The sequence below is a fragment of the Astatotilapia calliptera genome, chromosome 23 (assembly GCF_964374335.1).
Source record: "Astatotilapia calliptera chromosome 23, fAstCal68.1, whole genome shotgun sequence".
Classification (NCBI taxonomy): Eukaryota; Metazoa; Chordata; class Actinopteri; order Cichliformes; family Cichlidae; genus Astatotilapia; species Astatotilapia calliptera.
Window position 1 is genome coordinate 41,632,262 of NC_137443.1, and position 25,395 is coordinate 41,657,656.

General features: G+C 38.3%; 1 protein-coding gene, 1 long non-coding RNA gene and 3 other non-coding genes across 6 annotated transcripts in view; 4 read left to right on the plus strand and 1 right to left on the minus strand.

Moving 5' to 3' along the window:
* Positions 1 to 682: 682 nt before the first annotated feature.
* On the plus strand, positions 683 to 2,864 carry LOC113016025 (uncharacterized). Its single transcript, XR_003271190.2, has 4 exons — positions 683 to 863; positions 1,003 to 1,054; positions 1,207 to 1,281; positions 2,160 to 2,864. It is a non-coding gene; the product is annotated as an uncharacterized LOC113016025 (long non-coding RNA).
* Positions 2,865 to 2,966: 102 nt separating this feature from the next.
* Positions 2,967 to 3,085, plus strand: LOC113017040 (5S ribosomal RNA). The gene has a single exon (XR_003271371.2). It is a non-coding gene; the product is annotated as a 5S ribosomal RNA (ribosomal RNA).
* Positions 3,086 to 3,814: 729 nt separating this feature from the next.
* Positions 3,815 to 25,395, plus strand: part of LOC113016553 (uncharacterized) — a 44,707-nt gene continuing 23,126 nt past the window's right edge. Inside the window, exons 1-3 of one of the 2 annotated variants that reach the window (XM_080297488.1) lie at positions 3,815 to 3,936; positions 24,552 to 24,842; positions 25,085 to 25,161. In XM_080297488.1, the coding sequence (XP_080153614.1) occupies positions 3,855 to 3,936; positions 24,552 to 24,842; positions 25,085 to 25,161 (450 nt within the window). In that variant the 5' untranslated portion in view covers positions 3,815 to 3,854. Of the gene's footprint in view, positions 3,937 to 17,198; positions 18,099 to 24,551; positions 24,843 to 25,084; positions 25,162 to 25,395 lie in introns of those variants that run through there. The other variant, XM_080297487.1, reaches the window with a different exon arrangement.
* On the minus strand, positions 10,935 to 11,053 carry LOC113017050 (5S ribosomal RNA). The gene has a single exon (XR_003271381.1). It is a non-coding gene; the product is annotated as a 5S ribosomal RNA (ribosomal RNA).
* LOC113017024 (5S ribosomal RNA) lies at positions 11,485 to 11,603 on the plus strand. Its single transcript, XR_003271356.1, has one exon. It is a non-coding gene; the product is annotated as a 5S ribosomal RNA (ribosomal RNA).

Here is a 25,395-nt window from a genome sequence, read left to right on the forward strand (position 1 = left end):
AGGCATTCAGAGGCCTCAATGGTTCGCACTGTTGAGTACCACTTGTGGTTAAGATCATTAAGGGGCGGGTTAAGAAGAACAAACTGAAGTCATGTTTAGCTTACGTTTAAATGAGCATGGTGGTCAGAAGAGAAACAACAATAAGATGCTGCTGAAACAGCAAGGTTTGACTTTGTATGTCTTCATTATTTTATTACATAAGATGGAAAATAATCCAAAGTGTAAAACAAAATAAACCGAGTTGTTAATTTAGCCACACTTGACTGCTGTTGGCAATCATTCTCTTTTTCTCGTGTTTTAAAGTTAAGCTCGATAATAAGTTGAGATGTTTACAAAACACTCAGAGCCTCGACCCACTGATTAAAAATATGAAATATGTTTAAGAATCATAATTCTGCTATTATAAATGTGTTTACTGATTTTTATTAGTTCTTAATGTTGTGTTCATTAATTGTCACCACACACAAAATGAAAAAGAACAAAAACATTCATATATTTTGGCTGAACTTTGCACTGGAAAACCCAAAACGAAAAACAAAACGAATAAAACAAAATACACCCACAAACAAGCATTGGATAATTAAACAATCAAACCCTGGGACAATTGTATGTTCTTTATAGGACTGTTTTGTTGTTGAACTCTGAGCCTTCAAATAATCCACAAATTGTGGGGGGTTTTTTCCCACAGAATGAAAACATTTGTATGATCAAATGATTTATGGATGGTAAACAGTTGGCAGAAAAAGACAAGACGCTGACGAGAGTAGGCAAAGACGTGGTAAACGCCCATTTCTCTTGCAATATTTCTAACACCATCGGCTCTGAGATCAGTCTGCCTGTTCAACAAATCTGCTATAAGCCCGGTAAGTATTACTTAATTACTATCAGCTGTACAAATGTTCAAATTTGCCTTTTTCAAATCTTCATGAACTGAAGTAGTCATTGTATTGAGCTCATATCATATTAAGATTCTTTTCTTCTTCTCTTGTTTTATTCCTGAAGTTTTTCCCTGAAACAATGACAGAAATCTGGCTTTTACTGGGTTGTGGAGCAGGTATGTTGTGTCTTCTGTGTAATCCTTACATTTTAACATGTGTGGCATTGCTGAAATGCAGAGCAATTAAGCTTGAAGCAATGAACACAGGATTCAAATACATAAACTCTTTACTTTACATGTCTAATACAATTTATTTTCATCCTCATCAGTTACTCTTCTGATCATCCTAATTGTCATCATTTGTTGTGTCAGCACCAGACCAAAAGAGCATGTGCTGCCAAACGGTGAGAATTTATTTGTTTATTTTTAGTTATTTTAAAACCACTGCATATAATCTGTTAGTTACTTAAGAAGCTTCATTTCAGTCTAAACTTCTGAAAGGTTACTTGTGGAGCTCCCCAAGGTGCAGTGCTAGGACCACTATATTTATATTTAGACTTAAGGTAGCAGGTTAAAACATTTCAGACTGCAGATGATTTAAATATATTTTGAAAATATTGTTAAATTATGGACGAGGCATCTAAACCTGATCTTTCAAAAAAAGCCATGCTGCAAATGGAAGCAATGCTCTTACTTATTTAAAATGATAACACTTAACTGGAGCCTTTTTTTAAATTTTACTGACATAATGATTGAGCGGCCTAAAACTGCAGGGTCACATAGCTACAGAAATCACCTCTGTCGTGTCACATAGGATGGGTGGGGGTGTCGGGGTCTGATCCAAATTCCACATGAACCATGTAACTCCAGCACACCACAACATTGTCTTAGTTGTGTATGTTTACTGCAAAGGAGATCAAATAATTTTTATTTATCCTTTTTTTAAAAAAAATCCTTTTGTGTTTAGTTGACACAACCCCATCAAAGCCATTTTCTCAGTAATACCAACACTTTAAGAGATGATGATATATTTGTTGCTGATTTTGTACCACTGGACATAATATAAAATAAATCTAATATAAGATTCGTATAACCAAAGTTCAGACGATGTGCAGACGCTTGCAGTGATTAAAAACTGCACGGGGAAGTCATAAGTCACATTTATAGTAGTAGAACGTGTGGGCCGCCTCCCAAAACCTCTTCAGTGATTCCCTTTAAAAATGTCAAACCTAAAATGACACAACTGTATATTTCTGGATTTATAATTCATTTATTATTACAGAGGGTTCTGCTGCTGACACACAGTCTGGCAATGCGTCCAATCAAAGGCTCTGGACCTTCATGAAGATATATATGAATCTCCAGTAAGTGTTCCTCAACCTCACCCCCACCTACCTCAGGCTCCTTCTCCATCAGAGAGGTGATGCTCTGGGTATTTAAAGCCAGTGTTACCAGCCGGAGATCGGACCAGAGCCTCCACCCCAAACTGCTGCCGAACACCTGCAATAGCTCCTGTTGGTGGTCGGTCCACCAGAGATTAATTTTAATAATAATTTCTAATTTAACAGTCATTTTATTTTTTTAATACAAATTTTTGAATATGATGGCACATAAAGGTCTTTAAATGTATGAAATGTGTATGTATGTCTGTAAATTATTAAGTGACCTGTACAGTGATTGATTTACATCTTAAGATGTATGTTTTATCTTTGTTTTAATTAAGTTAAATTAAGTTAAATCATTATTACTTTTTCTGACATTAAACATAAGTAAACAAGTAATAAAACACAGATTTAGATTTTTTTTTAATGCAAAAAAAATTGGATAATTACAAGCGTGCCTAATTTAGCAGTTTCTGTCTATTTTAAAATGTAAACTGTGACGTGTATATAAATAAAATGAATGGGTACACACAAAATCCAAATAAGATTTTGAAATCCATAATAATCTGTTTTAAGCAGGAATAAATAACAAGTTAATGTTTCAACTCATTGTTGGGTGTCTTCCTCTCGTGTACTCACATGTATTAGAATTGTTACATAGGACATTTTTGTCAGCCTCAAAAAGGCAGTTTCGGACGTCCTTTCTCGCTTACGGCCATACCACCCTGAACAAGCCCGATCTCGTCTGATCTCGGAAGCTAAGCAAGGTCGGGCCTGGTCAGTACTTGGATGGGAGACCGCCTGGGAATACCAGGTGCTGTAAGCTTTTGCACTTACACACAAACTGCAGAGGGCAAAGCTACTCACTCCCTACCTCAATAACAATCATTAGTACTCAGTTGGTATCCTTCATGATAACATTTTCTGCATCAACGTCCAAACAGGAGTACTTAAAAGTTTCAGTGACAACATGATGCAGAGTTTGAGCTCTGACTCACATTCAGCTTATCTCAATAACCCATTAATCTTGCTTCATGGGACACCCCGAATCTCCTGAAATTAAGAATACACACTTTATTGGCCACATTACACTCACAGAGGTGTTTATTTTCAATTATTTAAAATAAAATACACTTTTAATTTTACAAAATAATGATGGAATATTCATTTTCTTTGCTTGATAGTGAAAGGAAAAACACCAACAAAAAGGACGCTGTAGCAGTAACAAGAAAAATCAGTTTGTATTATCAGATTTTAAGAAGAAGTCATTTCAGAAAAACATACATTTATATTTTATGTCTAAATTACAAATTATCACCCAAATTACGACAGTTTGTAGTTGAGTTTTCGGTTACCTCTTGAACATCTCTAACTGGAGATTATATTTAAATATATTTGCTGAAGCAAGAAAACTAAAAAAGCAAAGTCTTTGTTCTAAGTGTCACACTTACTTTGTTCTTTATCTGTGAAAGTAGACGAGGCCTCTTGGATCACTTCCCTTCAAAACCATACATGCGCACGCACGTAAACATGATGATACCATGCTCTGACAGGAAACAGCCTCTAAAATGGAAAGCGGCAGTTAGCTGAATGTGATGACAACAGTGAAGAAGAAGATGGCTTCTGCTGCCACCATCGCCGTGGTTCTGCTCTGCTGCTTCATCACTGCCTCCACAGGTACGCTACACTTCATCTCTGTATGCTGTCAGGTGTAGTTTTTGGTGAACTGTATAAGCAATTAGCTTTAAAATCCAAAGTTTATGGCTTTAATTTCAAATGTTAAGTGTCAAAATTCAAATGTTTTTGAAAGATAAAATCATTTATAAGTGTTTAGCTGCACACTGAATAATTTTTTAACACATCACAGACATTTGATCTGTTGCTATGTAGCATGCAGTCCTTTTTTTCTGTAAGAAGCTCCCACTAAAAAGCTCCTACGTAAAAATGCCTTCATTTAATTGTAGTTGATGAACTAAAGCATAAATATAATTATTTTATTTAAAAACTTAGATTCAATTTCATCTCGTTAATTGTTTATTATTCTGCGCTGTCATTTACCATCATCAACAGTTTGTTTCGTACTTATGAAATGCAAATTTGGCTTCATTCCTCAATTGAGGACTCAGAAACTGAACAGTGCTGACTAAAAAGAAAAACTAGTTTGTCTTCACTGGACTGGACTTAATTAAAGTTATCACTGTCTTTACATAAAGACTTTCGAATTAAAAAAAAATCATTTAAATGATGAGTAACAAAATCCACGTAGGTTGAAGTCAACCACACACAGAGTGGGGCGTAGCGCTGCAGCGCTTCACCCCCATCTGTGGAATCTATAAGTCATAAACTGCATCACTTCACTTCTTCTTAGTTTTACATTGAATGTTGTGATTATTTCAGCACTATTTACAGGAATAAGTGATCTTCACACGATGTCAGTGATGCCTTTTGACAGTTTTCTTTGCAGGTCATGCATCATGTTGACTGGTTGTGTTTGAATTTTACAATCTTTACAATTTTTACCAAAAAAAAAAAAAAAGACATTCTCACATGACAGTTATAAAGATAAATGCCTTTTTGTCTTTTCTGCAACTGTAAAGTTGTGAGAGGCATTTTTTAGGAAAGGCATGCAAGAGTCACAGGGAAGTGGTAACGGTCACGGGCAGACGCTCAGAGCTCTCTGGGTTAGAGTCTTGAGAACCGCTTGTGGTTAAGATGGAGAGAAACAGAAAACTTATGGTTAAAATTTTAAAAGATAATGCCTTTTCTCTTCCTTTTTTGCTACATGAAAGGTGTGGGGCAATTACCCACGAGTCACTTTGTGACTGCCTCTGAACAAAGGCACTCAACCAGCTTTGACTAGCGTCTCAAAATTAGTGATAACAAGAAGCTTATTTTCTTGTTATCACTTTGGAAAATATTAATGTTGTGACTCTTGAGCAGACGACTGATATAACCTCTGATTTCCTGTGGGTTCCCCTAATAGAAAATGAAACTGTCAAGTTGTTCAGTGATTGCAAAATCCATTTTACTGAGTACGTCTAATTGTCTTCTCAGTGTCTCATAATCATGAAGAAATGCCATGTGCCTTTAAAAAATATTATCTGGTGCTCCCAACTGACGACAAACTAAAGTTAGGTTTAGTTTATGTTTAAATGTGCACGGTGGTCTGAAGAGAAACAACAGGATATGAGATAACAATCATTGAGCCTCAGTGATCTGTCCTATCATAGACATTTGTCAGCTACACAGCGAGTGTATAAACTTGTTGTAGCGCACGCACAAATGTAGCAGATTAAAAGAACTCAACCTACACAGAGATCAATCTAAAAACGTGATCATCTTCTACAGTAGTCGACTTTTATTGGGAAGACCAAAAAAGACAAAAACCTTATTCTGAAATATCAGCTGATTGTCAGTGATTTATCAAATTAAAACAACGTATCGAACATCTCCTGATGGGTTTTTAGTAATTTCTTACAAAAAAGCCACTCAGAGACATTTGGATATGCAGGAAATGTGTTTGATGCTGTGCACAAAGTCATTAGTTTTGGTATATTTATGTTTACAACCTGCTAATGTCCCCTCTAAGTTAGAAATATTTTACAATTTGCAAACAGAATGTAAATGTTAGTGCCTGATACTTTCTTTGTGCATTGTGATCTCTTTACAGCTACTTTGGAAATTTGTAATGTCCTTCAAATGTTATAAATTGACATACAATCATTCAGAGCCTTTCTAACATGGCTAATCTCTTTCTTCATCTTTCTGTTTCAAAGGCTCTCAGGATGATTATGTGTACGCTGCAACAGGATCAAGCTTAACTGTGCCACTTAGATATGAGTTGAAGGAATCAGATCAGCTGAAATGGCTCAAGGACACAAGAATAATCTTTTATCGCAGACAGAAACAGGTGATCACAGGGAAAAATGATGATGTTGATTCAACTGGATCACTAAAGCTAAAACAACTCACCAAAGACAAGTCAGGACGATACAAACCAGAGGTTTACACAGAGGGAATAAATGCGGGGGATTTACCAAGTGTGCATTTGTGTGTATTAGGTAAGTAACAACACATTATACATATATTCATTTTGGTAATACAAATGTACTTTATAGCAAGTGTTCTGTCTGTTTCTATGTTAGTCACACATTTAACCCACAGAAAACTGCTGGCTCATTGATATACTAAAGTTACTGTCTAATTTTGTCATGCAGTCTTATTACTTTTTTAATGTATTATCAGCAGTTCATATAATGTTGATATAATCAAATTTTCTTTACTCAGACCGTGTGCAGAAGCCCAATGTGACGATGACGTGTACAGGCGATAAGACAAGAGTCAGTTTTACTTGCAGTGTTGGTCAGGTGAGGACAATATTTCATGTTTTATTGATATTTCCATGTAGTGAGTCCCTCAAATAACTTATAATTAAGCTGCTGAAGAATCTGTGGACAAAGGTCTCATTTCACCTCCACTGAAACCAAGCAGTTGAACTGTGTTGACTGTAAAATGCAGCTGAAACAGCAAGATTTATGTGCACATATTATTTTAATATATAAAATGGGATACAGCTAATCTGATTTCAGCTGAATTTGGCTTCTGTTGGCAATCATTCTCTTTGCCTCATGTTTTAAAGTTTGATTAATTAAGTTGAGTTTAGTTTTTTACAAAAGACACAAAGACAACGACCCACTGATTAAAATGCTGAAATGTATTTAAGAATTTGTCTGTCAAATTATTAATTCCACAGTTAATTGTACAGAGTCACCACACACACAAAAAGAAAAATACTCTTATATTCTGAGCCGTGCACTGGAAAAACAAGAAAAACAAAATGAAACAAAAAACTACACACACACACACACACACACACACACACACACACACACACACACACACACACACACACACACACACACACACACACACACACACACTCTAAGCCTTCAACTAATCTACTAATTGTGTTTTCTCCCACAGAATGAGAAGATTGAATGGTTTAAGGATGGTAAACAGTTGGCAGAAAAAGGGAAGACGGTGACGAGAGTAGCCAAAGACGTGGCAAACGCCCATTTCTCTTGCAATGTTTCTAACACCATCGGCTCTGAGATCAGTCTGCCTGTTCAACAAATCTGCTATAAGCCTTGTAAGTATTACTTGCTGTCAACTCTGCAAACGTTTAAATTTGCCTTTTTCCAAATGTTCGTGAGCTCATATCATAATAAGATTCTTTTCTTCTTCTCTTGTTTTATTCCTGAAGTTTTCTCTGAAACAATATTTGGAATTAGCATCTGGGTTTTAGTGGGTGGTGGAGCAGGTATGTTGTGTCTTCTGTGTAATCCTTACATTTTAACATGTGTGGCATTGCTGAAATGCAGAGCAATTAAGCTTGAAGCAATGAACACAGGATTCAAATACATAAACTCTTTACTTTACATGTCTAATACAATTTATTTTCATCCTCATCAGGTATTGTTCTGATTTTGATCCTAATTGTCATCGTTTGTTGTATCCGGATCAGACGAAAAAAGCATGTGCGACTAAACGGTGAGATTTTATTTTTATTTTTTTAGTTATTTTAAAACCACTGCATATAATCTGTTAGTTACTTAAGAAGCTTCATTTCAGTCTAAACTTCTGAAAGGTTACTTGTGGAGCTCCCCAAGGTGCAGTGCTAGGACCACTATATTTATATTTAGACTTAAGTTAATGTAATGGTAGCAGGTTAAAGACATTTCAAACTGCAGATGACTCAAATATATTTTGAAAATATTGTTAAATTATGGACGAGGCATCTAAACCTGATCTTTCAAAAAAGCCATGCTGCAAATGCAAGCAATGCTCTTTCTTATTTAAGATGATAACACTTAACTGGAGCCTTTTTTTAAATTTTACTGACATAATGATTGAGCGGCCTAAAACTGCAGGGTCACATGCAGTCTGATCCAAACTCCACATGAACCATGTAACTCCGGCACACCACAACGTTGTCTTAGTTGTGTTAGTTGTGTACGTTTAGAATAGAATAGAATTCAACTTTATTGTCATTGCACATGCACAGGTACAGGGCAACGAAATGCAGTTTGCATCCATCCAGAAGTGCTTTAGTGATATAGATATATTACAATATATATTAGCAATAATATAGATATGTGAGTATATTACAGAAATGGGTCTATTATGGTATGTTATAATGTACACGGTATGAAGTATGTTGTGAATATTCTATAACTATAAGTATGTACAGGCTGTAGTGAGTACAAGCTATGTACAGGATATGAATATAAATATGAAAAACTATACAGAATATGAAATAAATAACTTTACTGCAAAGGAGATCAACTTATTTTTATTTATCCTTTTATTTATCCTTTTGTGTTTAGTTGACACAACCCCATCAAAGCCATTTTCTCAGTAATAGCAGGTTTTACCTTTTTTCTTACCAACACTTTAACAGAGGATGGTGTTTCTCCGGGTCTGATTTGTAATATATGCTTATTTTAACAGATGAGAGGGAGCTTTATTTGCAGTGGAGCAATCAAGAACAGGAACAGCCTGATTATTATGACCACCGCTACCTGCAGCAACTACCTGGCAATACCAGCAATATGGCTGAAAACAGCAACTCGCCGAGCAACATCCCGAAACCTGGCATCTGTACACACTGTGGCCTGAAGAGAGACGACTTGAAATAATGCAATCACCAGCATCCAGCCTCAGCTATAAGTCATTTATGTTTTTCAGCTTCGTGTTAAATGGATAAACTGGCTGCACACAACAAATTGGCAGATTAAAGGAAATGACCTCAAATACACAGCCTGAATAAATAATAATGAGCATGTGGTTGACATGAAGTGACTAAACCAGATGTACGAACCTTAATCTGAAATACCAGCTGATTATCAATAATTTATTGAACTAAAACACCATCAAAACATCTCCAGACTTTGTTGTTTTGTAAGTAGATTTAAAAAAAAAAAAAGTTACCCAGAGAAAGTGGGACAGACAGGAAGTCGGACTGTTTACATCTTCTGTAGTAACTCAGGCCGTACAATGTGGGCGCCTTTGTAAAGAATGATTGTTTAATCTTTGTGTCAGTACATTAAGAGCTTTCTGCTCTCTTTGCTCCTTGTTTTGAGGGAAAATATGCTCTTCTCGGTGGGAAGGGTTCATGCTGTATATTTGCTGTGAGAGTGAAAGTTCAGGACTTGCGTATTTTCATGTGTTTTTTCTTCTTTCAGATTTAAAGATTCCCACAACTGTGCACTGGACAATATATTTGTTGCTGCTTCTGTACCACATGCTGGATGTATATAAAATCCATATAATCAAAGTTCAGATCATGTGCAGATGCTTGCAGTGATTAAAAAGTGCACAGGGAAGTCATAAGTCACATTTATAGTAGTAGAACGTGTGGGCCGACTCCCAAAACCCTTCCAGTGATTCCCTTCACTGTAAAACATCAAACTCCAGGTGTGATGTGAATTGTAAAATGTCACAACTGTGTTTGTAGTAGCCTATGTGCATGTGCATGTGTAATGTAATGATGCCACGTTGTGGACATCTGCATATACTGACAGCGTATCACTGTTTATGACTTGATGCATTGCTCAATGATCCAGGTAAGGAAATCCCAAAAAGTTGATTCTGTTCATCTGGACGTAGCGTTGTCGGTGGGAGAAACGTTTCGTCACTCATCCAAGTGACTTGTTACATTTGATCCAGTTTAAATAAAAAATGAGACAGAAAACAGATTAAGACTCAGAGTTTGCTGCACATAGAGAGAGGATGAGTGCTTCAGGATTAAAGGATGAAAGGATGTGGACAGAGTAGTTGGACAGTACACTACAGGACACACATCATGGAAAAGAGGGATTTGAATTGAACAGACAGCTCAGATTAGACTTCATGGATCTACAGGTTGATCTACGTATACATGAAGTATGAATTCCTCACTCACTGTCTTACTTATCTGAGGAGGGGAAGGGTCTGTCAGCTAATAACAGTCACACTTATTTGATTTCAGTTAGTGTTGCAACTCAAAGTGTTTAGGAAGCACGGGCACATAATGAGGCTAACTTTCTGTCCTACAATACACACTAGAATAACTGTAAATGTCTCTCAGATTTCCAGGTTAAAATAAATAATGTCTGTGTATTTGTTTTGAATATATCATGATTAAACACATAGATAGACAGTTGTACTAGCTGATATTTTGGGTTTTATACACCAAAATATAAGAATACATTATAAACTTATATCAAATCACTGTGCAGACTCTGTGCTCTCAGCCACTTTGACTCTGTCCTGTAATAAATTACTATCTTTTAATAATGATACATTTACTACTTTATCACAGCTAAGTGCTGAAACTACTAATTACTAAATAACTTTATTTTGTACTTTCACATCAAACTGATAACAATAATAATAATTTTGGATAACTTTATCATTTATGGTGGACTTCTTTCCATGGATACTGTTACCGATAAAATAACTGTTTCACTGGTTTCTCTTGCCTCACACTAAAACACTAACACAAATGTTAGAAATTTGATTATTTATTTTGTTGGGCTGATTATCATGCGGAATACAAATTTAATAGCATAGAGTAATGTTGAGAGACTGAGTGAACACCCGCGCCCTCTGCAGTTTGTGTGTGTAAGTGCAAAAGCTTACAGCACCTGGTATTCCCAGGCGGTCTCCCATCCAAGTACTGACCAGGCCCGACCCTGCTTAGCTTCCGAGATCAGACGAGATCGGGCGTGTTCAGGGTGGTATGGCCGTAAGCGAGAGCATAGCTACATAAAAGACCTTTTATAGCTGGCAAATGTCACACACTTTGATATATATTATTGTGCTAAGCTTCATAGTGTGTGAATGTGTGTGTGAATGGGTGGATGACTGGATGTGTAAAGCGCTTTGGAGTCCTTAGGGACTAGTAAAGCGCTATACAAATACAGGCCATTTACCATATGTTACAGCGAAACATGCAAACCTTAACTGCAGCTTCAAATTTGAGCTGCAAAAACGCTTTTCCAGCAGTAATATCACGATAAGAAGACATGTTCAGTGTTAAAGTGACAGAGGACGATTTGGAAGTCAAACATTTTTGTCGCTTTTTCTAGACTTTCACTTATATATAGAACATAAAAATGTAGGTGCGTACGTGTGTGTGTCATCACAGCATGTTTAAAAAGGCTGTTTCTGTGCTCTTCTCTCGCTTACGGCCATACCACCCTGAACGCGCCCGATCTCGTCTGATCTCGGAAGCTAAGCAGGGTCGGGCCTGGTCAGTACTTGGATGGGAGACCGCCTGGGAATACCAGGTGCTGTAAGCTTTTGCACTTCGACACGCAAACTGCAGAGGGCGCTGATGCTCACTTCCTCAACACCACTTACATCACACCCATTCACATCACATGTTAACATGAGGTGGAACGAAATTATGTACTTTATCTATGAGAGCAGACGAGGCCTCTTCCCTTCAAAACCACACATGCCCACTCACATAAACATGATGATGCCATGCTCTGACAGGAAACAGCCTCTAAAATGGAAAGCGGCTGTTAGTTGAATGTGATGAGAACGGTGAAGAAGATGGCTTCTGCTGCCACCATCGCTGTTTCTGCTCTGCTGCTTCATCACTGCCTCCACAGGTACGCTACACTTCATCTCTGTATGCTGTCAGGTGTAGTTTTGTTGTATTTGAGGGAGTTTTAAATGAGCGATCAGGTTGACATTTCAAAGTTCATGTAGATGCAGTAAATGAGATAAAACATCAAACAATTGTGCTTCTTTTAAAAAACTGATCATTATATTTACAAATTACAAGTATCATTCACCCAAAAGTGACCCACCAAATAAACTGTAGTAATCCTGTACTACACAAAGAATGAAAGTGTTCATTATTGGACTAAATGAGTAACTCTAATTATTTGAAACATCACACTGCCTCATCATAGTTCTTGTGATTACAGTCACTTGTCTCCCTGTCAAGCAAAAACGTTTATATGCGATCTTCACGTGATGTATTGTTGTCTGTCATCGCTGATGCTTTTTTGACTGTTTTCTTGGTGAGACCATGCATTACTTGGGCTTCATGAAATTAAGCACATTCCCACATGACAGTTATAAAGATAAATACTTTAATTCTTTTCTGCACATGTAAAGTTATGAAAGGGATTTTCCAGAAAACAACATTTCATGCTAAATGAAAGGTTTAGAGCAAGTGGCTCTGAAAAAAGACACCCAACCAGTTTTGAGTAGTGTGTCAGAATGAACGTAGAGGCTTACTTTCTTATTATTACTGAGGAAAATAATCATAAGATGATTGATTTCCTGTTCCCTTGACAGAAAGTGAAACTCTGATAAAGCGACTTAGTGATTGCAAAATTCATTTTACTGAGAACTGTTTTTGCACATTTGGTATATTTGTTTTCTTTGCAATGTCATGATGATTGTCGTGATCTCAAAAAGTTCCAGTCAATCTAAAAGTAGTCAGCTTCTAAAGTAGTCGACATTATTGAGAAGAATGTGAAATATCAGCTGATTGTCAATGATTTATCAAATTAAACAATTATAACATCTCTATGGAGATTTTGAAAATTCTCACAAAGATATTTGTACATGCAGAAAATGTGTTTACATGCTGTGTACTAACTCAAGCTATGCAATGTGGACACCTTTGCAAAGCAGCGTTGCTCATGCACACAGAAATTAAATGTTAGTGTCTGACACTTTTTATCTGCATCGTGATTTCTTGGCAGCTACTTTGGAGCTAATTTGTAAGAGGTCTGTAGATGGAACAAAGTTTAGGTACAGCCCTGAATTTAGTATGAATAACACAATGTCCTTCAAATGTTATAAATTGACATACAATCATTCAGAGCCTTTCTAACATGGCTAATCTCATCTTTCTGTTTCAAAGGCTCTCAGGATGATTGTGTGTACGCTGCAACAGGCTCAAACTTCACTGTGTCACTTAAATATAAGTTAAAGGCATCAGAGAGCCTGAGATGGTTCAAGGACACAAGGATAATCTTTCATCGCAGACAGAAACAGGTGATCTTAGGGAAAAATGATGATGCTGATTCAACTGAGCAAAGACGAGTCAGGACGATACAGACCAGAGATTCACAGCACAGAGGGAATAAATGTGGGGGGAAATTTACCGAGTGTGCATTTGTGTGTATCAGGTAAGTAACAACACATTATACATACATTTATTCTGGTAATACAAATGTACTTTATAGCAAATGTTCTGTCTGTTTCTATGTTAGTCACACATTTAACCCACAGAAAACTGCTGGTTTATTAATGTACTAAAGTTACTGTCTAGTTTTGCCATACAGCATTATCATTATTTTTTTAATGTATTATCAAGATTACCTCTTATAATGTTGACATGATCACATTTTCTTTACTCAGACTGTGTGCAGACACCCACTGTGAGGATGACGTGTACAGTCAATAAGACAATGGCAGTTTTACTTGTGTTTGTCAGCTGAGGACAATATTTCATGTTTTATTGATATTTCATATAGAGAGTTCTTCAAATAACTGACTCATAATTAAGCTGCTGAAAACTCTGTGGACAAAGGTCTTCACTTCTCCACTGAAACCAAGCATGAGTTGAACTGTGTTGACTGTACGATGCTGCTAAAACAGCAAGATTTGGGTTTGTATGTATTTATTATTTTATTATATAAATTGGAAAATAATCCAGAGTGTAAGAAAAGATTAACTGATGTTTTGCACTGGCTGCTTTGGGCAATTATTCTCTTTTCTTGTTAGGGTCACGATTAGTCGATCATGTTTTCAAAAGATTAATTCTGCAGTTATTAATGTTTTCACTCATTTTTGTTAATTCTTTAATGTTGAGTTTATTGCCTAAAGTTCCCTCCAAATAAAAACTCATACATATTTATATTTTTTCAACAAAAAAAAGCCCTGAGAAATTGTTTGCTGAACCTTGCACTGGAAAAAAAAATTCTCACACACATGTGCACACATACATCCACAGATACATAAAATCTATGGATAACAGAACACTCAAACCCTTCTATTACAGGACTTTTATTTTTTACTGGATTTTTGATGTTATTCTTGAAGTCTAAACTTTCAACTAATCCAGAAATTATATTTTCTTGCACAGAATGAGAACAACTTTACGATCAAATGGTTTATGGATGATAAAAAGTTGGCAGAAAAAGAGATGATGCTGACGAGAGTAGCCAAAGATGTGCTAAATGCTCGCTTCTCTTGCAAATGTCTAACCCCGTCGAGGGTCACTATACTTGTTGTTATGCTTAAATTACTTATATTTGTAGTACGTGAAACACATTTAAAACTTTTTTTGAATAATTGCAGATAATTCAAATGCATTTTGTGTTAAGATCTCTTAAGAAAATCTCTTAAGTTATGGACATAGCATCTAAATCTGCTCTTTAAAGAAAAAATGCAAATGCAAGCAGCACTTATTCATTTAAAATGATCTCATTTAACTTCACTTGAACCTTTTTTTAAATTTACTTTTTTTTTTAAAGTTCATTAAAAAGTTTGCTTGGGTGTATTTGATCTGTAAATAAGAGTGGAGTCAGAATAAAGTATTTTCATTTAATATTTTAATTTGTTTAACTAATTAAACATTACATTAAGAGAAGGGGACTCTTCTGTCTGTCCTTATTTTAACAGATTTGAGGGAGCTTTATTTGCAGTGGACTGATCAAGAACAGGAAAAGCCTCGTTATTATGAGCATCGCTACCAGCAGCAGCCAGCTGTCAACACCAACAAAGAGGCTGAAAACAGCAGCGTCCCACAACCTGGCACCTGGGCACACTGTGATCTGAAGAGACACAACAGAAAATAACATTATCATCACCGTCTGGCCTTAGTGATGAAGTCATGTGATCTGTGCAGGATGCCTATAATATGTTATAATTAACCCTCCTGTTATGTTGGTTTCCAGGAACACCAATTATGCTCCTGGGTTAATTTTAACCTGGGCAAATTGACTCATCCAAAAGTGTCAGAAACACTGGCATTGATTATTTTACAATTTTCTTTTATAATTTTGATTTTATTTTTTCGTTTTCTGTAGTGATGCAGATGACATGTGACATCTCTTCTGTTCTGGGTCAGTCAACATAACAGGGTTAATTTAAAATCCAAAGGACTGAGAAGCACTTAGAACTGGGCAGTTTTGTATCATGGGCAGGGTTCTTCCTGGCTTGGCATGAACATATGAATAATAGGTAAAGTAAAATTACGGAAAAAGCGGTTCTGGTAGCTAAACGTCCAGACTGTCCTGTAATTATAAAAATATAATTTGTGTTAATTATAAGAAAGTGTATTTTTTTGCTTTTCTTTATTAAAAAAACAAACAGAAAAAACAGAAACTTTTCTGTCATTTCTTACTTCATTACTTCCATGTAGCATGAATGGAAAATTTGTGAAACGTATGAAAATTCAGTTAAAAGTCCAAAATTTATGCCCTCCTTCACAATTTCCAAAACTATCCAGTGCAGTGGGGCCAGATTGGAGTCTTTTGTCGTGACAGGAGAATGGCGGCTAAGCTGTCATCCCTGTTGGACAACGTCTCCCACCCCATGCAGCAGACTGTGACAGCACTGAGCAGCTCCTTCAGTGGGAGACTGCGGCACCCACGGTGTGGGACGGAGAGATTTCGCAGGTCTTTCCTCCCCACTGCTGTCAGACTCCACAACAAAGACTTTAACTGAACAAACACACACATCCACACATGTGCAATAACACTAAGTGCAATAATCCTTTCTGGCATCGTTGTATTTTTACTCAGTTGTATATAGCATTCGTATTCTATTTTTATCTTATTGTATATTTTTATTCTATTTTATTCTACTGTATATAGTATATTATTTTATTCTATTCTGTACAGTTGTGTACTGTATTTATTCTTATTGTATTCTAATTTTTGCGTCATAACTTTTGCACTGTCCACTTCCTGCTGTGACAAAACAAATTTCCCACGTGTGGGACTAATAAAGGTTATCTTATCTTATCTTATCTTATCTTATCTTATCTTATCTTATCTTATCTTATTATAGCCGCGGGCCTTACGTTTGACATCCCTGGTTTAGAGAATTTAATGAACATATCTATCAGATTTGACAACAAGGCTGCCAGACTCAGGCCAAGTTAGAGTCTTTAAACCCTTTATTCACAGTTTCTCAAACACTGGTAGGAGACACCCAAGTCACGTGACCACTACTAATTGAGGCTTTGGCGTATTTTGCGCCAGTTTGGACACTTGACTGCTGTTGCCTGGACTGAAACAAACCTGATGACACGTCAAACTCCCAAAACCTTTAAAGTCCTCAGCAGCAGCAACAAGCAGATTGTAGGCTGTGAAGTCAGTGAAACCCACAGTACCCACAGTACAGTGATGGACGATGCGCTTTTAATCCACAACTTTCAATATTGGCAGAAAAAAGAGGAACAAGGCTGGTGAGAACTTTGAAAAAAAAATCATACAAAAAGCGGCAAAAATCTCATTTTTGATTAAAACCTTTAGACAATCGAGACCTTGTTACTCTACTTCCCCTTATTCATCTTATTTTTTATAAGCAGAATTAGCTACAATCATCTATTCACAAGTCCAATCGTGTGACTTTTATTCACTTACTTCCGTTTTTATTCTTTATAACCAGCATGTTTTGTGTTTTTGTCTTTAGACGGCATGTATGACATAATCTGCTGCCAGGTTAATAAATTGCTATCACTGCAAAACGAGGAATCCGCGGTGGAATATGTAATCAATAATCAATAGTTGCCAGGATCACACCGCTTCTTTCACAAGGATTATTTTGAAAACACGCCACCACGATGATCCCAAACAGATCCTGGAAATGACCGGTTCTGGGGGCGGATCGGGTCCGCATCGCTTCAGGTTTCATGATCACAGTTCCCAGGATCACACCGCCTCCTCCCTGATTCAGAAGACACCATCTGATTGGTATGTAGGTTCACGTTTATCATCATCATCTTTTTACTTTATGATTCTTTTATGGATCACATGGACTTTATTAATCATCATCTGCTGTCTGATAGCCTCACTGCAACTTAAGCCTTGTCCACATCCACACTGCTTTGGGTGGGTCTAAACTTTGTGATCACAGAATCATTGTTTTTAATACGCGCGTGTAAGAAATCGATGCAAATCTATCAACGTTATGTGTGCTGTGAACCCCGAAGACGAACGCGGTCAGTATCCATGATTGCTGTGATAGAGGAGCTGAAGAGAGAGTGGGTGAGCTGGGCTGACTTATAACAGCGGAAAGAGAGAGAGAGCGAGAGATTCCTCTACTTTAAATAATAAATAAATAATATTAAATACAAGAGACATTTTCAGCTCTAACCACAGTCTGGTCTATTGTTCTTTGTTTTTTTACTTTCACTTTCTGTTTGCTGTGTTCGGTGACGTCATCCTCACTCTCTATAGCCAGAAATTGAAGCAATATTCCTGTTGGAATATATTTTATTGATAACCAAAAGGGAAACTTAAGAATATGCTAGACAGTCTGGATTGCATCAGGTGGCTGGACATCTGCCAGCTTTCTGCTTTGTTTGCAGCTGTTTTTGTTTCTGTTTCATGTTTTTTGTTCATTTTTTTGTTCTGTTGTATTTTTTTCACGTCATTAGAAGGCCTATTATGTGGGATGGATATTCATGTATCCCTGATTTGGACTGAGTAACTGTTTGGACCTGAATGTGATGAGAAGAGTGAAGAAGATGTCTTCTTCTTCCATTATCACCGCTGTGTTTCTGCTCTGCTGCTTAGCCAACGGCTCCACAGGTACAAACACAATTTAATGAATCATTATTAATTCCTCAGGCTTTATTAAAGAAAAAGTTCATTTTAACTTTTCAAATCGTTCTTTAAGATGCCACTTGTGATTGGCCAGATGTTCTATGTGATTTAGTGATCGTGCAGTTTTATTTCTATATTTCTTTTTTTCTTTTTGAGGCTCTCGGTGGAAATGCATTTTACCATCAGAAAAACCTAGAATTTAGCAATAATTACTGAACTAAAACATCCAAAAAGTTTTTACTGGTCCTTTACTGGGGGTAAAACTCCACGAAAATGTTGTATTTTACAGTCAATTTAAAGGCTGATTTTGATATTTTTTGGTAGTGGCGCTGAAATGGGAGCGGCAAATGAACTCAAGGAGTTGGAATGATACATGAAAATGAAGATTTCCTTATTCTCCATGAAAATATTAACATTGTGCCTCATAACAAGATGACAGATGTAACTGCTAATGTCCTTTGATTTCCTTCACAGAAAATGAAATTGTTAAAGTTGTTCAGCAACTGAAAAATTCCAAAAGGTTGATTCTGTTCATCTGGACGTAGCGTTTTCAGTGGGAGAAACGTTTCATCACTCATCCAAGTTAGTTCTTCAGTCTCAGATTTGTTACGACCGAGAGGACCAGGCTGTGTGTGTGGACTCAAGTGCAGACACAAAGGAAGGCAAACTGATGTGAATACACTGCTTTATTTACCGTGATACTTTAATTACAATGCAGGGAAAATATGTAGGCTATGAACTGTGAACTAAGAAACCTATGAATGGTTAACTGTGAAGTCTAAGACTATGAAACATTAAACTCCAGCTGTGTGCTATGACTAGATACAAGAGTCCATGAACAGATCCTGGGAAGGGGGGGGGGGGGGGGGGGGGGGGGGGGAAGGAGCAGTAGGTGCACAGAGTCACTATAATTCAATTCAATTTCTTTATTGTCCCACAAGCAGGATAAAAATAAACAGAACAATAATATAAAATAATAATGACAATAATAGTGATAGAAAGTCCAAGGACAGTTATTTGCCATTGAGGAGACAAGACGCAGTAGGGATAAAAGAGACCTGGAGTCTTTTAGTCTTCCTCACAGGTACTTTAAAACGGCGGCCGGAAGGCAACAACTCAAACTCACTGTGAAGTGGATGGTTCAAACAATTAATAATAGAATGAGCCTTTCTAAGCACATTTCTATTGTAAATGGCCAAAAGTCCATCTTGCCAGCGCCCTGAAATTTTGCTAGCAGTTTTTACCAGAAGTCCGAACCGATTCTTATTCTTCACCGTCAGGTTACCAAACCAGGCAGCGATACAAAAGGACATCACAGATTTGATAAAACTTCTATAAAACAAAGACAACATCTGAGATGAGACATTAAAAGATCTCATTTTCCTTAAAAAGAACAGTCTTTGTTGAACTTTTTTAGTAGTGGCATCAGCATGAGATTCAAAACACAGTTTATGGTCAAGTACCACACCTAGATATTTATAACTCTCAACGATCCCAATATCGGCAGTTTTAATGATAGTGGGTGATGAGCTATAAGAGGACTTCCTAAAATCAATAATCATGTCTTTAGTTTTTGACACATTAAGTGAAAGGAAGGACTCATCACACCAATTCGCAAAATCATCTACAACCTGTCCATGGCCTGACTCGTCCACCACTAGAAGACTGACGATCACTGTGTCGTCACCAAACTTCAGGATGTGTCTGTTTGTGAAATTGCTGCGACACTCATTTGTGTACAGAATGAACAGAAGGGGAGAGAGGCAGCAACCCTGGGGAGATCCAGTAGAGGAGGAGATCACATCAGAAAATACATGATTCACCCTCACACATTGTGACCTATTAGTCAGAAAGTCTGTCACCCAGCGGACCAGACTAGTGTCAAGCTTGAAATGATTGTAAAGCCTGTCAGCAAGTAAGAAGGGTTGAATTGTATTAAATGCAGATGAAAAGTCAGCAAATAATAATCTTGCAAGGGTGTGAGGGGCCTCAAGATGCTCATACAAGAGAAGCAGGAGTGTGACAGCAGCATCCTCCACACCTCTCCCTGAACTGGAAGGGGTCAAGATGGTGTTCAACATGCATTAAAATCTCCTTCTTAATTATCTTCTCAAATGTCTTCATCACTAAAGAAGTCAGAGCCACGGGCCTAAAATCATTCAGTGCCTTAGGAGAACTGCCCTTAGCAACAGGAACAATGACAGCATGTTTCCAAATCTTAGGTACTGTCTGTAGCTCTAAAGAAAGTGAGAAGATATAGTGAAAAATCCCACTCAGCTGATCAGCACAAGTTCTCAGTACCTGTCCACAGATGTTGTCAGGTCCAGGACTCTTGCTTTTAGTGTGTCTAAAGAGATTAGCCCCCTCTCATCAATACAAATTGATGGGGGAGTGATGGTCTTTTCCTTCAGTGTGCTGGTCTGCCTAGAACAGTCAAAGTTCTCAGAACGAAGGTAAAAACTGTTAAGACTGTCTGCCAGATGTTTGTCAGAGGTAAACCCCTCTAAGGTAATATTACTTTTACCTTTCGTCTGTAGCCCTGCCATTGTTTTCATACCAAGCCAAGCTCTTTGGAGGTTGTTACTGCTGAGTTCTGCCTCAATCTTATTTCTTTACCTCATCTTGGCGATCTTTATTACAGCCCTCACGTCCTTCCTCAATATTCTCATAGTGGGAACGTCTCCCTCGTTAAAAGCAATTTTCCTTTTAAGAATCAGATCCTTAATATCTTTAGAGAGCCACGGTTTGTTATTAGGGAAAGTCTTAAATTCTCTGACTGGAACCACAGAGTCTTTGCAAAAAGAGATGTAGCTACACACCACATCGGTGAGTGCATCCAAATCAGAAGTGCTCTCTTGAAACACGGACCAGTCAGTGCAATCAAAACACCCCTGAAGGGCAACACAACTGTCTTTTGTCCAGACATTAGTCCGCTTCACACAGGCCTTCTCCCTCCTAATCACAGATCTGTAAGCAGGGAGGAGGTGAATAACATTGTGATCCGAAGAACCTAGCGCAGGTCCGGCCACAGACTTATATGCCCCCTTAATTGGTCCATAATACAAATCCAGCGTTTTGTTATTCCTTGTAGGACAAGTGACATATTGAAAGAAATTGTTCAGTGATTTCTTAAGATTACAATTGTTAAAATCACCGAGAATAAAATTAGGAGCACCCGGTGAGAGAGTCTGCAGATTGTGTACCACTTTAAAAATGGCGTCGGCAGCAACTTTAACATCAGCTTTAGGATGAATGTAAACAACAGTGACAAAAATTTGAGGGAACTCCCTCGGTAAGTAAAAAGGCCTGACAGATACTGAAAGGAGCTCGATGTCAGGAAGACACAACCGCTCCCGCACAGTAAAGTTATTACACCAGCCCTGGTTGATATACAAACAAACCCCTCCTCCGTGAGATTTGAGTGTTACTCCACAGTTCCGATCCAATCTGACAGGGGTCCCAAAGCTCTGATTCGCAGTGAAGTGTCACTGTCCATATCGGTCAGCCACGTCTCGGTAAGCGCCATCAGACAAGCCTCCCTGTAATCCCGTAGATGAAGCACATTTCCTTGTAATTCATCCGTTTTGTTCCTAGGAGATTGGACATTGGCCAGAATCATAGAAGGCAGAGGAACACGATTCTTCCTCCAAGTTTTCTTACACGGTGACGCACGCCGCCTTTCTTTCCGCGTTTTCTCAAGCAGCGGGGCTTTCCAAAATTAGTCTTTGACCGGGCAAATAAATCCTCACCAAGAATCACATCTGTCCGAGCATTAGAAGAGTCGTACATAGACAAACAGGACCACTGTAATCCAAGTAGTTCCTCGCGTGTATAAGTGATTGTCAGTGAGAGCGAATGACTCCAGGTGAATATCGGCAACAACAATAAAACTAAGGTGTAGAAGATCTCCATCTCGGCAAAAAAAACTTCATAAAAAGTTAAAACCACGGTTAAGAACAGAGTTAAAACAAAGTTAAAAAGAAAAAGAAAACGCCAGTAAACACCTGCTGCAGGTCGCCACAAGAGCAGCGCCCCCTCACCACAGTGAGTCCTCTCCAGAGTGTGAGGCGTGTGAGGCTGAACCCTCTGCCACTTCTGATGGTGTGAACGTGGAAATAGAAGAGATAGACAGTCAGTGGAATTCCAGTGAATCACGGCTGGTTGATTAAACTATCATTGTAATGGCTTACGCGTTGCAGGCTAAGGGGGACTAGGGAGGAGAGTGTCCAAAGGGTCCGGGTGAGTAGTGGTCCAGAGAGAGTCCAACAGTCCTGGCAGGCAAGAGAGGTGCCAGGACGAAGGGAGTGAAACTAGATAGCTGAAAACCTGCATCCAGGCAGAGATGCGTATTGTTCCAACTTGTGAAGCCAGATGACCAGGCGGATAACTATGACAGAAAGAAAAGACTGTGAGTAGAAATAAAAAAGTTACGGTATCTCACAAGAGCTTGCGGCCTAGCACTAACGCGAGTTAGCTGAAGGTCTGGCAGAGGTCTGTTGGGAGTGCTGGTTTTAAATGCCGGTGACTTGATTGCAGTCAGGTGTGAAGGCTGATTGGAGTTTCCGCCTGAAGGCGGAGCCCAGCAGAGTGGAAAAACTCCGCACTTACCCGGACCATGACATGATTACTGCAGGTTTCACCAACCTTATAAGCAGTAAAGTTGCACAATAACTGAAACTAGCACCACTGAATGAACAATGGGCTGTGAGGTCAGTTCCTTGATCATTAATCAAAGTCAAGTCAAAGTCAGCTTTACTGTCAAAGACCATATATTTACAGTCATATTTTGAAATGACTGTAAATATATGCCCCCATGGCCCTCAGTGTACACTAAAACATCTTTTATACACCACAATTCAAAACTACACAATTATATAAACAGCGGTGTCCAACACAATCATAGTGATTGTGGGCAAGTTCATGTGCAAGTGGGGGTGGGGCAGTCAGGGAACAGGTGATGGGGGAGGTTCAGAGTTTTGTATGTCTGGGGAATGGGGGGGTTCAGAGGGGAGAGGTGAATGCAGGTCTGGAGTTCATGTGTGTGAGAGCAGGGAGATAATTCAGCATCCTGACAGCCTGACAGGCGAAGCTCTCTCTCTCAGTCTGCTCGTTCTAGCCTGGAGGCTCTTCAGTCTCTTTCCTGATGGCAGAAAACTGAAGAAGCTGTTGGACGGTTGAGTGGAGTCACCTGTAATGCAGAGGGCTTTCCTGATGAGGCAGGTGCAGTAGATGTTCTGGAGGGAGGGAAGAGAAGAGAAGTACCAATGATCCTCTCCGCTTGCTTCGGCAAGAGCCATACCACACAGTGATGCAGCTGGTGACGATACTCTCAACTGTGCCTCTGTAGAAGGTGCTCATAATGGGGGTTGAGGCTCTTGCTCTCCTCAGTTTGCAGAGGAAGTAGACTCGCTGTTGGGCTTTGCTGACCTGTGACGCAGTGTTTTTTGACCAGGAGAGATCTTCTGAGATGTGCACACCCAGGAACTTGGTGCTGCTTACACTCTCCACAGCAGCACCATTGATGGTTAGTGGGGTGTGCAGGGAGTGAGTTCTCCTGAAGTCTATGATGATCTCCTTAGTCTTCTCCACATTCAAGGAGAGGTTGTTGTTGCTGCACCACTTGGCCAGATGGATAACTTCACTCCTGTAGTAGGTGTCATCACTGTTGCTGATGTGACCTGCCACAGTTGTGTCATCTGCAAACTTGATGAAAAGTATATGAAACGTATCTACTCCGGATGCCTCCACGCTTACCTCTCTTCTGTTTCCTCTCGAACCGCCTGAGACTTTTCCACTATGGGCGAGATCTAGTAGCAGGGGTTGCTGATGGTAGATGCCTCTGAAGCAGTCTGCAGTTCCTCAGTGTAATTCGTAGCTCTTCCATGATTGAAAAGTTCGTGGATTTGCTTCTCTTGATTATGAAAAAAAAGCATGCAACTGTATGAACATTGTGTAAAACAAGAAAAAGAGCAAAAAAAACACGGGGATACTGTTTTGTCAGGAGAGAGAGCAGTCGCTGTGTGCGTCCACGCTGCCATCTTGATACGAATTAATATGCAAATTCTCATGACCACTGGTCAACAACCACTGATCAATGGCCATGAGTACCATTCACAGAGAGTTGGGAATGAAATACATTTCAACTCCTGTTGTTTTATTCTGAAGCTGATCCAAGTGGCATCTGGATTCCTGTGGTGGTGTGTATACCACCGCAGCATTGCCTGTGGGCCGTAGTTCAGCAACTGAAAAATGTTTTTTGCATATTTGTCTTGTCTTGACACCAGGTTTTCATTCACTGTTTTAAAGATAAAACATGTAATAATTAAAAATAATAATTTCCTTCAGATTTGATGAACTGACACGTGGCTGTTGAGAGCTTTTCTAGCATGACTGTTCTTAATTTGTCATGAAATTCCTCTTTATTTCTTTGTCTTTCAGGCTCTCAGGATGATTGTGTGTACGCTGCAACAGGATCAAGCTTAACTGTGCCACTTAGATATGAGTTGAAGGAATCAGATAACCTGAAATGGTTCAAGGATGCAAGTGCAATCTTTAATCGCAGACGGAAACAGGTGATCATGGGGAAAAATGATGCTGTTGATTCAACTGGATCACTAAAGCTGACACAACTCACCAAAGACAAGTCAGGACGATACAGACCAGAGGTTATAAATGAAGATGGAATGAATGTGGGGGGAGATTTACAGAGTGTGCGTTTGTGTGTATTAGGTAAGTAACAACATATTATACATACATTTTTCTGGTTATGTAAATATGCAAATATATTTCATAACAAGAGTGTTGATGGATCAGAAGCTGTTTAATTTTTACATTTTTGTCAACAGAAAATGTTTGATATTAATATAAAGTCACTGTTCAGTTTGGTTTTGCAAGTTTTATGTATTTATTTTTATTAATACATCATTAGCAGAAGTTCATATAATGTTATTTATTACATTTTATTACCTCAGACCGTGTGCAGAAGCCCAGCGTGACGATGACGTGTACAGACTCTGACTCAGTCAGCTTTACTTGCAATCCTGGTCAGGTGAGGACAACTATGAGTCTGTTTCATTTACATTTCAGGTTTCAGGTCAGAATATTTTTCAAAGAGTTGAACCAATAATTGTGAGTTTGGAGACAAAGTTTTCGTTATTTCAGCCTCGCTGAGCTGCTGTGAGCAGCTGTTCTGTTTTATATGAGGAGGTTATAAAATGGTCCAAGTTTAGACATCTTGATCCTCCAGAAGATTCAACTCCACTTACTGATAAAGACACTGAAA